The 16888-nt window shown below is 39.6% G+C and overlaps 1 protein-coding gene across 3 annotated transcripts in view; it reads left to right on the forward strand.

Annotated features, from left to right (window-relative positions):
- mipol1 (mirror-image polydactyly 1) overlaps window positions 1-8311 on the forward strand; it is a 56061-nt gene extending 47750 nt beyond the window's left edge. For all 3 annotated transcript variants that reach the window (XM_067479451.1, XM_067479450.1, XM_067479452.1), the window contains one exon: window positions 3712-8311. In XM_067479451.1, coding sequence (XP_067335552.1) covers window positions 3712-3778 — 67 coding nt within the window. In that variant the 3' untranslated portion in view covers window positions 3779-8311. The remainder of the gene's footprint in view (window positions 1-3711) is intronic.
- The last annotated feature ends 8577 nt before the right edge of the window (window positions 8312-16888 follow it).

Here is a 16888-nt window from a genome sequence, read left to right on the forward strand (position 1 = left end):
TCAAAGTTAAGGGAATAGTAGGCTCAACAGAACTATGGCTCTTAGTCAGCCTGGCTACAGTGCTGAACAGAAACCGGGGGTTGTTCTTGTTTTCCTCTATTAATGATGAATAATATGCTGTTCTGGCATCACTGAGAGCTTTTTTGTACGTTTTTAAACTATTTTTCCAGGCTAAATGAGATTCTTCTAACTTTCTGGAACGCCACTTCCTTTCTAACTTTCGTGTTTCCTGTTTTAAGTTGCGTGTTTGTGAACTATACCATGGAGATCGCCTCTGCTGATTTACTGCCTTCTTTTTTAGAGGGGCAACACTATCGAGTATTGTACGTAGTGAGGCTGCAGAATTGTCAACAAGATAATCTACTTGTGCAGGAGTAACATTAAGGAGACTACTTCCCATTGTATTAACATATGGTGAAGCAAATGATGAAGAAATAATTTCTTTAAATTTGTTGACAGCTTTTTCACTTAAGCATCTGCTATAGTGGAATTTTTCCCTAACTGCTATATAGTCCGTTATTGTAAATTCAAATGTTATTAAAAAATGGTCAGACAGAAGAGAGTTGTGAGGACATATTGTTAAATTATCCGTTTCAATTCCATACGTAAGGACAAGGTCTAACGTGTGACTAAAACAGTGAGTGGGTTTATTTACATTTTGGGAAAAACCAATTGAATCTAATAATGAATTAAACGCAGTGCTCAGGCAGTTACTGTCAGCATCTACATGAATGTTAAAGTCACCCACTATAATGACTTTATCTGTACTAAGCACTAAATCAGCTAGAAAATCAGAAAATTCAATCAAAAACTCTGAATAAGGGACTGGAGGACGGTACACGATAACAAATAATAGTGGTTTTTGAGTTTTCCAGTTTGGGTGTGAAAGGCTAAGAGTAAGGCTCTCAAATGAGTTATAACTATGTTTAGGTCTAGGGTTTATTGATAAGCTACAATGGAAGATTGCTGCAACTCCTCCACCTCGGCCAGTGCTTCTAGGAACATGATAATTAATATGACTTGGGGGGGTTGACTCATTTAGACTGACATATTCTTCCTGCTGCAACCAAGTTTCAGTGAGACAAAATAAATCGAATTGATGATCGCTTATTAAATCATTTACTAACAGAGATTTAGAAGAGAGAGATCTGATATTTAATAATCCACATTTAATAGTTTTGGGGTTTTGTTCTGTAAGAGGAGTAGTCTTAACTTTTATTAGGTTATTATGATTAACTCCTCTTGTTGTCATATTTACTTTATGTAATTTAGGTCGGGGAACAGACACAGTCTCTATAGGTATGTGGGAGTTGTGGGGGGGTGACGGTTGTAAGGACACTGCAGAGAGGCGTGTAGGACTGGATCTCTGGATCCTAGGCTCAACTCTGGATTGTCATACTTTTGGTTGTCTAATAAAACCAGCCATATTTCTGGATAAGAAAGCTGCACCATCTAAAGTAGGATGGATGCCATCTCTCCTAATCAGCCTAGGTTTTCCCCAAAAACGTTTCCAATTGTCTATGTAGCCCACATCGTTTGCTGGACACCACCTAGACAGCCAGCGGTTGAATGACGACATGCGGGTGTACATGTCGTCACTGGTCAGATTTGGCAGGGGACCAGAGAAAATTACGGAGTCCGACATTGTTTTTGCAAAGTTACACACCGATTCAACATTCATTTTAGTGACCTCCGATTTACGTAATCGGGCGTCATTAACTCCCACGTGAATAATAATATTACTGTATTTACGTTTATCCTTAGCCAGGAGTTTCAAATATGATTCAACGTCGCCCGCTCTGGCCCCAGGAAGACATTTGACTACGGCCGCTGGAGTCTCTAACTTCACGTTTCTGACTATGGAGCTGCCAATTACCAGAGTTGGTTTCTCAGCGGGTGTGTCGCTGAGTGGGGAAAATCGATTAGAAACATGAACCGACTGGTGGTGAACCTCGGGCGTCTGTTTAGCATTAGATCTCTTACGAACCGTCACCCAGCCGGACTGGCTTCCCGGCTGCTCGGGAACTGCCGGGGGACAGCTAGCAGGGGCTACGCTAGGTCGGCCCGCACCAGCTACCGGGGCCTGACTAGCGGAGTTGTTTTCCATGGTGCGGAGCCGTGCTTCCAATTCCGTGAGCCTCGCCTCCAAAGCTGCAAAAACCTTACACTTATTACATATACCATTATCACTAAAGGAGGCAGAGGAAAAACTGAACATGAGACACACCGAGCAAGTGAGAGAAGGAGAGACAGAGGGAGACAGAGAAGCCATTGCTAATGTTTAACTGCTAAGCTAGCGAAGCTAATATAAGTGAAATGTGGAATTTGTAAACTTTAGCTGGTTATGTTTTGCAAAAGCAGGTGCTTGTGCAATACAAGCGTATGTTACGACTAAGTATTAATTCTTGTGTGAAGAAATCACTTATTTAAGTAAAAATAACAGCTACAATTAATCAGTAAACAGTCTTTCGGTAGAAACCCAAGAGTGTGCAGAAACAACATTCTAACACACCGATGGGGGTTGCTGCCATGCAAGGTGCTCACCTGACCCACAGGGAGCGGTTAACTGCCTTGACAGTTACTCCTGGTGAATCTACCTGGGTCAGACGGATATAACTCATGTAGCTTTAGAACTGGTCTATAAACAAATAATTACAAACAACATTGAAGCTGTGAGGAAAGACTCAGCTACAACCCTGAAATAAAGGTAATGAAAAATAATAGAACAAAGAGACAATATGATTCTGGAAAGAATATTTGGTGGAAGGTTGGTGGTGGGTTTCACTGGTTTCTTACACAGAAACCAGTGAAACCCTTTGAACCTGAGCTTTGTGGAAACCTGTGGTAAGAAACACATTGCTGTGCTTTCCCAGCAGCTGTCATAGTCAGACGATGTGTTCAAAGACAGTATAAGCGTGTGGGACTAAAGAGCTTTGATAGAGATGATTCATATTCAGCCAACGTCGGAGCGAGTGTCTGATCAGGAGAAATTAATCCTTCAGATTTCGATGACGCTCTGATGCTGAGTAACGTGACTTCTGCTGCTGCTCAGCTCATCAGCCTGAAGATGAAGGGATGAGATTCGTGATGAAGGCAGCTTAAGTCGTCCGTCTGCGTCCTACACCGTCCTCCTGGGCTCAAACCCGTGGCTTTCTTCTCTAATTTGGCTGCCAGTGGGGGGGCAGCCGGTGCTGAAGAGCCTCCCAAGTTTCTAAGCAGTACAGACCATGTTTGCTGTGTGTGTGTGTGTTGGGGGGGGGGGGGGGGGGGGGGGGTCTGTTGGTTATTAGAGAAAGTTTCATTTGGTTTGGAGAGGGTGGCGGGGGTGGAGGAGATGAGTGAAAGTCATTCAGGGTCAAGTCTACGACTCCTTACATTCAGCTTCTCTTTCTCAGCCTGAGGAATAAGTCTCTCTGTGGGTCACTGCTGGAGACATCTGCTGCAGTTGGTTAACACATGAAGACGATATGTTGGTAGAAACCAGGTTTCAGATGCAGTAGTCCCTCAGACTAACGGTGATACTGAAAATTTAGCACTTCTCTCCCTGTCCTTCCTCCCCCTCCTCTCCGCATTCTTCAGGTTCTGCAGATGTTGGTTCAATTCCCAGTGAGAGTGATGTTAAATAACTTGATAGAAAACAGTGGTTTTCATTTTCTTGATTAATTTAGCATCATGGATTTATAACCTCCATGTCTTCTACCTCCTCCTCAGGTTGGAGCGTCTGGTCGAAGTGCTCAGGAAGAAAGTGGGAACAGGAAGTCTTCGAGCTGTCATCTGATTGACACTTACTTATAGAAACATTTTTTTAGTTTTTAATGAAACTCATGATTTCTTTTCTTTGGGTTTATCTATTTTTTGTGTTTTAGACCAAACATCTTTACAACATTAAAGTTTCCGACTTTTATTTTTTGTCTGAATAATGATGAAATATTTCTGATGAAGTTTAGTTTTTCTTTTCTTTTATTGCAAACATTATTAGATTTCATATTTTCTTCTCTGGCCTATAAACAGTGATGTTTTTCTTTAATGTATGTTTTTATGAATCTGTAACATGTTGAAATGTATTTTTCTCTAACTTTTATTTCTTAAACAAACATTTGATGATTTCAGAGATTATCATGATTCAAGTTGGTTACAGCAGGTTTAGTTTAGTTGGAGTTAGGGTTAGTTACACACACACAATTAAAGATCATTCTGCCTTTTAGTTCCTTTATTCCGGGTGTTGATTTAAGATTCTTGTGTTTTAAAGCTGGATCAATTTAATTTCCCAGGATCACTATGACACGTGATGAAGCTGCTCTGACTTCATGTTCCTCAAAACTTCAAATTAAAATGTAACTTTCAAAAACTCAAACATCAGAAGTATTCTTCTGTTAAACCACAGGTAAACTCATGTATAAACTGTTGTGCTGACTGATCTTTTTACTGTGATAACGCTGATATCAGCAGCAGGTTTCTTGTCTGTCAAACCCACTTCAGGTCTTTTATCAGACCAGCTCTGAGTTTGACAGAGTTAAATCACTGCAGCTTTATTTAAACTGTTCAACAGGCCAGTAACACGCATTAATTGCTTTTATCACTCAGCACTGTTTTTTTAAGTGTTTTGTATTGAGAATCAGAAAAATCTAAAAGATGCTTTTTATTTAAAATGTTAAAATAGGTTTGTGAGTTGCATGTACTGCAGTATACGGAAGTAATACTCTGTACAAGTACCTTAAAAATTACTTAAAATTTAAATGATAAAACTGAGCAAACAACTACAATATCTGAAATGTCTGAATTCTACAGACAGTAATATTAAAACGAAACAGTGAGAAGCAAAATAAACATCTACACAATTAAGGAATCATTATTAAATTATAGTAGTTTGTCATTGAGTCAGCTCCTTATTGTGTGAACAAAGAAATAACTCAAAGTGATTGAAAAACCAATACAAAACAATCAAACTAAACACATTAATATTAGCCAGTTACTTTATTTTAAATTTGACAGAAAGACAACCATTCAAACTCATATTCACACCTATGGCAATTTAGAGTCACCAGTTAACTTACCCTTCAAATTTCTCCTTGAATGGTTCAGATTAGTAACAAAGTCAAAATTTTTAGTTTGCATTGTTTTGATAAAAATCTGCAGAAAAACTGTGGCCTTCTGGCCTGTTACCATGGTTACAGCTAACAACTTGCAATCAACTTGGGTGTTCTGGGTTTAATTCTGCAGCTGTTAGACTGCTGTGGCGAGTGTGTGTGTGTATGTGTGTGTGTGTGGGGGGGGGACATTGAGTCAGTGACAGTGAGTCTGTGATTGGTTGGTTCATAACAAGAGACAATCCTGCTCTCTGATTGGCCCCTGCGTCTCTGCCTGCTCTGTGGTTGGCTCTGAGCTCTTGTTAAAACAGTGCCATAATAGAGAGCTGTGCTGTAGGAATTACTTTTTTTTGTAGACAAACCCAGAAGATAGTATCTTATAGGTTTCCTCAAAGGTCAATGGGATTTTTCCATTGGCATTTGGATTATTGCAGAAAATAAACTCCATGACATGTTTACAGATGAAATGTAAACACTTTTCTGATACGACTTGTTTTGTCCTTGACTGAGATTTTTGCTGGCTTGTACCTTACTTGTAAGTCGCTTTGGATAAATGCGTCTGCTAAATGATTAATTTAAATGTATTTAAATATTTTGCTGTGCAAAATATTCTTCATAGTTAAAGCCACTGATTTTTGAAGCTTAAACACAATCACCAGAAATTAAAAAAAAAAGCTATTGTTAGCTGACTCAACAGTCATAACTTCAACTTCACAGCCACTAAACTTTCTTGCATATTGCAAGTTATAAACCCAATGAAGATGTAAAGATGGATTAGTGAGTAGAGGAGTCTCCGTATCAGATATGATGTTAAATGTTCCTGACAACCTCTGTAGTCTCATTTAGCTTTTTTACGACATGTAAATGTTCAAAAAGACTGGGAATGATACCTTTTAAGTCACAGAAAGTCTAGAAAAGTCTATTGACCTTATTTTAACTACATTCACTCAGGCATTTAACCCAAACCCATCCAAGAAACCACACACATCAGGGTAAGGTAAGCAGTAGTGCAAAAATGCTGACTCAGTCCTCTGGCACTCTATGCTGATTATCTACTGAACATTCGTTGTCATGGAAAACAACAAACATGCTTATTTGAACAATTGGCGATGAAAACAGAATAAAACTGAACCAGGAATCAAATGATGCTTAACCTGTACAAAGACATAGTTGTCAGGTGAGCAATTGCACATTTTAAAATGTGTTTTCTTACTTTGTTGCTGGTCTCATCACATACACATTTGAGCCAGTTTTAAATTGTAAATGTTGCATCTTTACATAGTTTCTATCTCTATTTTCATACCTTGAAGGTTACGCTGTCTGTTTCCTTGGTTTACCTGGTGTATTTACACTTTATAAGTAATGTGAACACATTTTCTTTAGCATCACAACAATCACACAGAAATAAATTCATTCAGGACTGGTAGAAGTTTGACAACTTTGACAGACCTAAGACTGTCAAGCAAAGTTGTCAATAATACTGACACAACCCCATTTTTTTTTACCATCAAATAACTTAAAAAAATAACTTTTTAGAAAAAGGACCACTTGTAGAGTGATAATTAGTGTGATAATATCTAAGAAAAACGACAGAAGCTCTTTTAGGGAATGTTAACTTTTATTGGAGATTTACTTTTAAATTAGGCTCATGTCCCTTCCACCAACATTGAGTAGGTGAGGTTTGTAGCTTGTACTTCATCTGCCCATCAGGGGGCGATCAACTTCCAGTAGCTTTGCTTCCGGACAAATGTCACAGTCTATATGCAGTCTAAGTTCTCTACCCCAGACTGTGTCATAAACTATAGTGGGTTGTATTTTTCTCTCTGGCTGATGTCTCAATCCCATCATTATAAATCAATGTTACAATTTTAAAAACTTCAAACTAACATATTTATATTAATGACCTAATTGAACAGCAATGGTAAAGGTTGGAGGGAAATGGTGGAGTTCTAACATATAGATGTATTTTAATGTTTATTATAAATGTAGTTGACTAAAAGACATAAAGGCCTGAATGTCCTACAATTTCCTACTTCTAAATTCAGACAAAACTGAAATTATTCTCTTTGGGCCTAAAAAGATGAGAAATGTGCTGTCTAACAATACAGTTACTTTAGATTACATAACTTTGGCCTCCAGTTCTGCGGTGAGGAACCTTGGAGTAATTTTTGACCAGGATTTGGCGTTTACGTCAAAGGCAGACAAAACTCTAGAACAGCCTTCCTCCACCTATGGAACATTGCTAAAATTAGAAGCATTCTGTCTGAAAGTGAGGCAGAAAAACTAGTCCGTGCATTTGTTACTTCTAGATTGGACCACTGTAATTCCCTACTCTTGGGGTGTCCTAATAACTCTCTAAAAAGCCTTCAATTAATCCAAAATGCTGCGGCAAGAGTGCTAACTGGATTAGGGAACAGAGATCATATTTCACCTTCACTGGCTTCTCTCCCTTGGCTTCCCATAAAATCTAGAATAGAATTTAAAACCGTGCTTCTTACTTATAAAGCTCTTAATGGTCAAGCTCCATCATATTGAAAAGACCTCATAGTTCTGTATCGCCCCATTAGACCACTTCAATGCCAAAATACAGACCTACTTGTGGTTCCCAGAGTTTGCAAAAGTAGAATGGGAGGCAGAGCCTTTAGCTATCAAGCTCCTCTCCTGTGGAACCAGCTTCCAATCGAAATTCGGGGCGCAGACACCATCTTTACTTTTAAGACTAGGCTTAAAACCTTCCTTTTTGATAAAGCTTATAGTTAAAACTGCTCACTCAACCCGAATGAGCTCCTACTTAAGATGCTATAGGTTTAGAGTGTTGGAGAACTTCCGAATGTGCAATGAGCTCCCCTCCTCTTTTTCTCTATATATTTATTTGTCACGACTGTATGCTATTAATTTTGTGTCCTACCAACCTGTTTAATGTTTTGTTGTTGCTTTTTGTTGTTTTTTTGTTGTTGCTTTTGTTGCTCTTTTCTTTTCTCTCTTCACTTTCCACTCACCCCAACCAGTCAAGGCAGATGGCCGCCCACCCTGAGCCTGGTTCTGCAGGAGGTTTCTTCCGTTAAAGGGAGTTTTTCCTCTCCACTGTTGCCTAGGGCTTGCTCAAGGGGGATTTGTTGGGTTGCTTCTACATACTTGTATAGTCTGGATGTTATTCTGTAAAGTGCCTTGAGATGACTTTGTTGTAAATTGGCGCTATATAAATAAAGTTGAATTGAATAATTGTTTTACATGCAAGCTGGATGTGTAACTTGAACCATACATGAGAACTAGCTGAGCTTTAACATGAGCTTTAGCGCTAGCTTCAGCCTTAGCATTAGCTTTAGCATTGGTTTCAGTGTTAGCCTTCTAGTTCTTTTTCCTAAACCACAAATGGGTTAGGGTAATGGCTTTGGTCTCTGGTGTCATAATCCTGGACTTTGACATCAAGGTTTTAATGGGTTCAAGATTAAGAAAAGTCAGTCTGAGACCAATTTTCATATTAAATAGAGGTAATTGATCTGCTTGTATAGCGCTTTCATCCAAAGCACTTTACAACGTTGCTTCTCATTCACCCATTAACATACACTTACACACCAGTGGCAGTGGCTGCCATGCAAGGTGCTCATCTGACCCACTGGGAGCATCTTGGGGTTCAGTTTCTTGCAGAGGGACACTTCAACACCACTGACATTCAGTTATGTGGACAACTGCCTTACCAACTGAACTACAGCCACCCTTACAGTAATTAGAAGTCTGAGGACTCAGAAATAAGAAGTTGTGATGTGGAGCAAAAATCTACTAGAGTCTGATTTATGTTTAGGTCAGAAATCAAACTGAAGCTTATTTGGCTCAGAGGCAAAAACAATCAGAAAGGTGGGAGATACACTGGCAAGAAAATATTTGAAAACACTAAGACATTATTGCATGTTTCTGTAGAAATGGAAAGAATGAATACCAAAACACAGAAACCATGTTTATGATTACGCTACTACAATTATATCAGCAGATAATACATAGAAAAATTCAAAGACTAACTTTTACAAAACTACTACTATTTTATACTTATTGAATTTTAAACTTGAAGATTTTGCAGTGATCTGTTTTTGCAGAAATACAAGTGCAGTTGCTCTTAAATTAATCATGCATGTTGTTAAAACATCTTTAAAAAATGTCATGTCCAATAATACAGGTTTATATTTGGAGTTGTCTTCACAGAAAGTGACCTGTACTTTTCAGTGTTAAGTAGAACCACAAATGCCACCCCCCCAAGAAAAAACAGCTCTCTTAAAATTCCTCAGTCTATACTTAAAGAAGTATATGATATAGCCAAGAAATTAAATATTTCTTTAAAAGGTGTATACTATAGTTTTCATAGACATGCTGCACCTGAAACCAATCAGTACAGAAGACATAGTTTGAAGGCCCAAGCCCACATGTGCCCCAGAAGACAAGAGTGTCCTTGCGAAACAGACTCCTCACTGCTCCTGAATAGGCTGCATCATTGAATAAAAAAAGAGAAGAGTTTGCACAGACACTGAGTAGAAGACTCAGGTTAGCTGGTCTCATGGGCAGATTCACCAAGAAACAACCCTACTAAGATTGGTTAATTAAAAATAAAGGTTGCAGTGGGCCAAGATGCACAAATATGAATAAAATCTTTTGGAATGAAGAATCACAGTTTGAGGTGCTTGTATTCGAGCAACAAACATGTGTAGGAAGCAGAGCTCATGAAAAGATGGTGAATGCCGGCCTAACAGGGAAGCATGCTGGTGAAAAGCTCATGATCTTGGGATGTTCTGGAAATCATCAGCGATGGTTCATACATTTGGTTTCTTGCGGTGATATTTGTACATTTAGTCATATTGCAGTTGGTATAAGAAGATTCTTTTCTGTTTCATGACAGAACAGAAGGTTTTTTTTAATAGGTTTTATAAATAGTGACTAGGAGGTTACAAAAGAGTTCCGTCCCTAAATCGTTCCACTATTGAGGGGCCACTGACATGAAGAACTTTGCTTGGGATCTTTTGCTGCGTAGTGTAAGGACCACCACATTTGGTTTTGTGGTAGAGTGCAGTGGGTTGGAGGGATTGTAGACCTGGATGAGGGTGGGTATGTAGTAAGGTGCTTTTGAGTTGACAACTCTGTAAGTGGGAGTCAGACCTTTGAAGCTGTTGAAGTCAGTGCAGAGATCTGATGTGATGCGCTGCTGCATTTTGAATCATCTAAAGAATTGGGTTGGGATGTGCTAGTAGCCCCGTCAACAGGGCTTGCAGTAGTCGAGCTAAGATATGACCAGTTCCTGCACAAAGAGTTGGTCTGCTTATTCAGAAAGGTCTGATCAATGTGATGTATTAGAGGGAAAGTCTGCTGCCTGAGAGAGAGAGGACAGCTGGTAAACAATGATGACCCCCAGATTTCTGGCAGACTTAGTGGGGACTGTCACATTCTCTGGTCTTATCACAATATGTGAACAGTATTTATGTTTCACTAGAAGACTAGAATTTCTTCCTTCTTATCTTTTCTTGGTTTCCTGTCTGACTTGACAAAAACAGAGAAAAAGAAAAGAAATACTGGCATAAGTAGCACCACAAAGTAGTTCTTGGTGGACCTAGATGGGGGTTTTGCATTATATGCTGGGGCTTCAGAAAACTTATAAATTCATAAATACACTATAATGGCACACAGCATTTTAAAATTTGTATTATTAGTATTAAAGTATTAAATAGAAGTTACGGGAATCTGATAGATCTGATCAAGTATAATACCTCACACAAATGAATAATAATTTCATCCATCCATCTATTATCTGTAACCGTTTATCTATTAGGCTCACATGGGCAGCTGGATACTATCCCAGCTGTCATAGGGTAAGAGGTGGGGTCCACCCTGGACACATTTCCAGTTGGTTTCAGGGCCAACAACAGAGAGACATACACGGAGAGACAACCATTCACACTTTGGACTGTGGGAGGAAACCAGAGGAAAAGTGTATTCCATGTATTCCAAAGTGTGACCATGCAAACACCACACAGATAGGCCTCAGTCAGCTGGCGTGCAAACCTGCAATGTCCTAGCTTTGAGGTGGCAACGCTCAAAAGGGTTGTGGAATGTAAACTAATAGCATTGTATTGACTTACTCCAGCTAGAGATCAGATACCAGTCTCTCACACTGAGTTGGGCTCAGCTCTTCTGTGGGTGTGATTTGAAGCAACTGGGTCTCTTTCAGCATCACACCACTGCAAATCCAATAGTTCTGTCTTCAACACTGTGATGTTCAGATTGTGACCAAACAAATGTAGAATGTAGCTTAGGCTGTACAGCAGCAGTAACTATATTGCATATTTTCATTGCATTGCATATCTTCTGCGGAAGACGTAACCTAATGGTCTTTATACATAAAAAATGATGTGAATAAATGAAAAACCACAACTCTTCTAGGTGATTTGAACACAACTGAAACATTCACATTCCATGTGATGCCAATATGTGAGTAGGTTTTAAAACACTTTTCCCTACAAAAAAGGATTCGGACTGAACTGAGCTAAAACTGCATATTGACTTGATAGTGATCCACGCGTATCATACTTTTAACATGTTTTTCATCTCACCCAGCATAAACAAAGGTTTGCTTATTTCAACCACATGCTTTTGCCTAACATATTAACATAGTGCTCCCCAACATCAGATTATGTTAAATGTTTCATATGAAGTTGCAGCATGCTGCATTTTGATTGGTCAGAGGTGCTTCTGTTGCTGGCCCAAGGGAAAAAAATAAATGCTTCTTTTTGGCATAGAAAAAAGACGTCCTAAATGTAAAAATCGCTCAATGACAGGTTATGGGTTTGATGGGTGTAAAGAGTTTGTCTTTTTTGTACAGCAAACTGGAAGCTGTGAAATCAAACTTAGATCAGGAGTCCAGCTCCTTCAAAGCTGCTACACATTTATTTTCAGCAAATGTCCAAAACATTATTTATCCTTAAGAATCATTTTATCTGTTTGCCAAATTGATTATTTCAGATGTTTTGGGTTTTGCCTCATATATTTCCCATCGCCATTGCTGGCTTATGTCTGGCCTCTCCACAATATCTTGAATTTTACTTAAGAATCATGATGAATCATGACGAAGAATTACAGCATCTCTTCACAAGGCCTCTGTCTATCCAGCTCTATGAAAATGATCTGGCTCCCCACTTACAGTCATTAAATGTAAAAATACATAACATATTTGTTGTACCTCATACTGTAGTTTTCCTAGTCTTAGAAAAAAAAAATTTGAACACACAAAAATCTGCCTTTAGCAGTTTTACATTTACATTTGCTTTTAGTCATTTATCAGACGCTTTTATCCAAAGCAACTTACAAGTGAGTACAGCATGTACAGAGATCACAACATATTATTTCCTCTGAAGAAACTGTTTTATGAAAAGAGCTGACAGTCTAATCTGGCGAAATTATCTCAGCCATATCCAACCACCGACTGCAGTGGGAGATAAAATTACTGAAGTAACAGTAAACACAAATAACATCCCTGTACTTTGGATTTTGTTTTTTGTTTTTTGTCCTTTGGACTTATTCTGAGAGTTCAGGGCTGCAAGAGCGGATCATTTGTCCACATGTTGATTTGTTTTTTTTTTTAGTTTTCAGTTTTTTTATGCTCGCCTGTTGCAACCCTCCCCAATTTCTACCAGGCTTGGGACCGCCGCTGCACGGCTGGAGATGGGGATAGACTGTTGGGGGTTCAAGGACACTTCATCAGCTTGAATGTATCTCAAGCGTATATGAGTATTTCTGACTATGGAACCAGATTTTGTAAACACATCTCCTGTTACCTTGGCGATTCTTTCAGTGAAGAAACACACTGGAAAAGATAGAAACTAAACAAATGTTAACATCACAGATGTTATGATACTGCAAGCATGTCTGAGTGAAAAGAATCAAACTCCAACAACAGCTGGACTCCTGCGTAACCTGAAGTCCTTTTTCTGTTGCTGCAGGTTCTGTCAAACCCTCAATACCCCTACAGTCAATCTTCAGAGGATCATCTTGCCACTTGTTCATTTATGCAGCAAACTGCATGCGGTCGGGAAGAGTGGGGCACGAACCTCAGATCCTATGGTCGGTAGGTGGCCACTCTACCAACTGAGCCACTGCCGTCCCTGTCCATTAGATGGGGAGTAAACATTTGCTTAGGGCTCCAAAAAGTCGTGGGCCACCCCTGCTTGTCTTTGGAGAAAAGTAACAATTTGTTTTGATTGATAATTGCTAAAAGCTAAACAGCTGTTCAGTTAAGCATGGATGGCGACGGCAAAAAAGAAAAGACTGGCTCTATCTCTCGTTATCAATAGTTTAAGTTGTTACTGTAGCTTTAATGTAAAATCACAACTAACCATTTATGAGTCCCTTTATCCACAGTGACTTACAAGTAACCAGTACACACCAGGAGCTACTCGGGATTATGGTGTCTTGCTCTAGGATATATGAACATGTACCCAGGAGGAACTGGAAGTCAAACCACTGACCCTTTGGTTTATAGACTGCTCTCCCAACTGAGCCACAGCCATGCGAAACATGTAGGATGCTACAGAAACACTGAGGAGGTTTGTTGATGATGGGAAGGTTAATTCAGTCAGCCATGTTTGTTGGTAAAAACAATGTCCCTTTACATTATCAGTCGTCTTCTCTGGTTCTATCCAGTCAGGCAGGAAACAGACAGATCAGAGGAAAGATTCGGTTAGATCCATTCAGCTACTTTGCTGATTGTATCTGAATCTTTCTGACTATGGAAGCAGATTTTGTAAACACGTCTCCTGTTACCTTGGTGATCCTTCAGTGAAGAAACACGATGGAAAAGATAGAAACTGAATAAATGTTAACATCACAGATATCATGATACTGCAAGCGTGTCTGAGTGTCTGAAACTCCTACAACAGGTTCTGTCAAACCCCCAGTACCCCTACAGTCAATCTTGAGAGGATCTTCTTGCCACATGTTCATCTGTGGCTACTAAAGAAGGTCCTGTTAAAGCGTCACAGATGCAACAAGATCCCTAAAATCATTCTAATGATTCTATCCTGGTGTAGAACCTGCCCACCCCCCTTGGACACTCTTAGCTGAGGAGGTATTTCTCACTTCCCTGTTTCCCACTGCTTCCTGAGCTGAACCAGTGTGCCCAGTGTATCTGCGGTGTCCCTGTCCCTCACATTTACGTCCACACACCTTTGGGCTGCCCCCCTTTACCCTTACTGCAAAAAGAACTTGGACATCCCCCTACACTAACATCTTATTGTGACAACACAGCGAGTCAGAAGATTTGGGGGTGGGGCAAAAACCTAATTATTAACAATCAAATGATTATTGATGATGATAACGAGGAAAGCTTAATCTGAACCAATTTGACCATAACACTCCTGAGATATCTCCCAGTACACTCCCCCAACACCCACCTCTCCCTTCACCATCTATAATAAAGCACCCCCTCAGGACCACCAACCACCAGGCTGAACCCCCCCCCCAAAGTTTAATAAACTTCGTCTGCATCATTTTAATGGAGCAGCTGCCACCACCCCCCCACCACCAACACACACACCCACACAGAAACACATGCACACACACACTATGTCTTGGTGTCTCTCATCCTCTCTCCCTCTCCTTTGATCATCTCCTCCTTTCTTTATGATTCTGTGTGTGTGTGTGTGTGTGTGTATGGGGGGGGGGGGGGGGGGGGGTGGTCTTTGCTCTTTTTGTGCTGTTATTGGAGATAATTAATTCCAATCCCCATCAAAAGGCCTTAGTGGCCCCGGGGCCCCTGTTCAGGGGAATGAAAGGCGCAGGGAAGAAAGGGGCCGAGGTCCACCGTATTGTCCCTGACATTTTCGCCCATAAGGCACGAGTGGAGAAAGAAAGGGGCCGAGGGCTTTAGTGAAATGATGCTGGGGGCCCCGGAGCCACTGTCGTAGGGCCCCGAGCGGCCCCGTCGTGAACATATGGTTGGAATTACAGAAGCAGGGTGGGTGGCACAGTCCAGCTTCACATTCTATTTAAATTATTTTTATTTAAATTTTACAAATATTTTAATTAAAACTGAAACAAATTCTGACCTCAAAGTACTGATAAACTTTAGAAAGTAAAAGTACTGATATCAAAAGTACCAACAAAATGTATCAGTAGTAGAAGTGGTTACGTTATTTATACAATAGTTCATGCTAAAGTTTATTTAAATTCTGCATTTTTCCTGAACTTATCTTATTGTGTAAAGTCTTGTTTAACTGTGGAAATGATGTAGTGCAGTAAATATTTAAATGTACAAAAAATATGTGCAGTACAGTAGGAGCAGATTTGTTTACACTGCTTTCATACTTTCACACAGAGTTTTGATTTTTAGTTGATGGTGAAAATTATAATTCAGTGTCATTAACAGAAGTTTGTCTTTAATTTTCCCATTTTGTTTAGTTTCTTCTATAGAAATCTGCAACAAAAAAATCACATGGAAATGTAAAATCCAAAACTGACAGAATAAAAACTGAACCCGGGTTTAGAATTATTGGATTCTTTTAAATGAAATTTTTTTCAGTGACTAAATTATTCTCACATAGTATTGATTCATTACTGATCAGAAATGAAAACATTTGAGTTATTATATCTGTTTGAAACAAGGAAAAATTGAATCAGGTTTTAGTAAAAATGAAAAAATCAGTTTTCTTCTCAAAATTAACATGTGAAGATTTTAAGTTTGATGTTTGTTCAGGTTTTTTCAGGTTTACACTGGTTGTGTCTCATGTCGGTGATAATATGATATCATAGAGTAAAATGTTAGGCCTCCATTCCAGTTCTGAAATATTATTAAATCGAATATTTCTTTATTTGGGTCAACTCTTGTGTTTTTCGTTCACTCATTATTTTTTTTAATTTTAACCAATGAAATTCACTAGGATGTGGTTTACAGGGAGGACATGGACTTACGCATTAGTCCCCATTTTCCCCCTCTGGACTCTGCAGGTTTGTGTTAGATCCACAGTCAACGCAGTTGACTTTGTTGAATTAAAATTAGTATGTTACTTTGACAGCTCTGACCCTCCATGCCAAAAGCCTCAGTATTATTATAAAGGTCAGTGGCAGGAAACGTAGTGGATCTGTGGACAAATCAATTGTCGTCTGTCAGAGCCAGCAAATGCCACTGAATGTCTCACATAAAAAGATCATTTTACCATCCCATCATGTAATCAGGAGACTAATAACGTTTCACAGTAAGCTGATCCTCATTAATTAATACGTTTTATTTTAGAAACAAAATTATTAAAATAATGGTGATCATTTTCAGACTGGGCCCCTGTTTTTCAAACAAATTTTTACATTAAACGGAAAGTGGAACAAAATTCATTTTTCCCCTTTAGTTTCACGGAATTTTTGTAATTATTATATATTATTTTACTTTTATAATAGTATAACATAAAAAACATAGACATGAACCCGGTTCGGCTCCTTTCGGCTCCTCTCTGCCCGCGGCCCCTGCTCCCGCCTAGGGGATCATGTCGACGGGTAATTAGCAGATAATTACGGGATCATTGGAGACATTTTGCGGCTCTGCGGACAAAATGTGAGAAAAAGCTTCAGATCAAAGTAAAATCTGTTCAGGTTCACAGAGCCGCGGCGGAGGTTACAGCCACAAAGAGCAGCGACATCCGGCGAAACAGAGGCGCTCCGAGGCCGCGGGAGGTGCTTCGTGTTCGGTTTGTTCCCCGGGAGGAGGGGGAGAGGAGATCCGGGGGAGAACCGGGGCAGAACCGGGATGTGCCCTCAGTCTGAGGCGGGACACCGAATGA

The sequence above is a fragment of the Channa argus genome, chromosome 16 (assembly GCF_033026475.1).
Source record: "Channa argus isolate prfri chromosome 16, Channa argus male v1.0, whole genome shotgun sequence".
In the NCBI taxonomy this organism is placed as follows: Eukaryota; Metazoa; Chordata; class Actinopteri; order Anabantiformes; family Channidae; genus Channa; species Channa argus.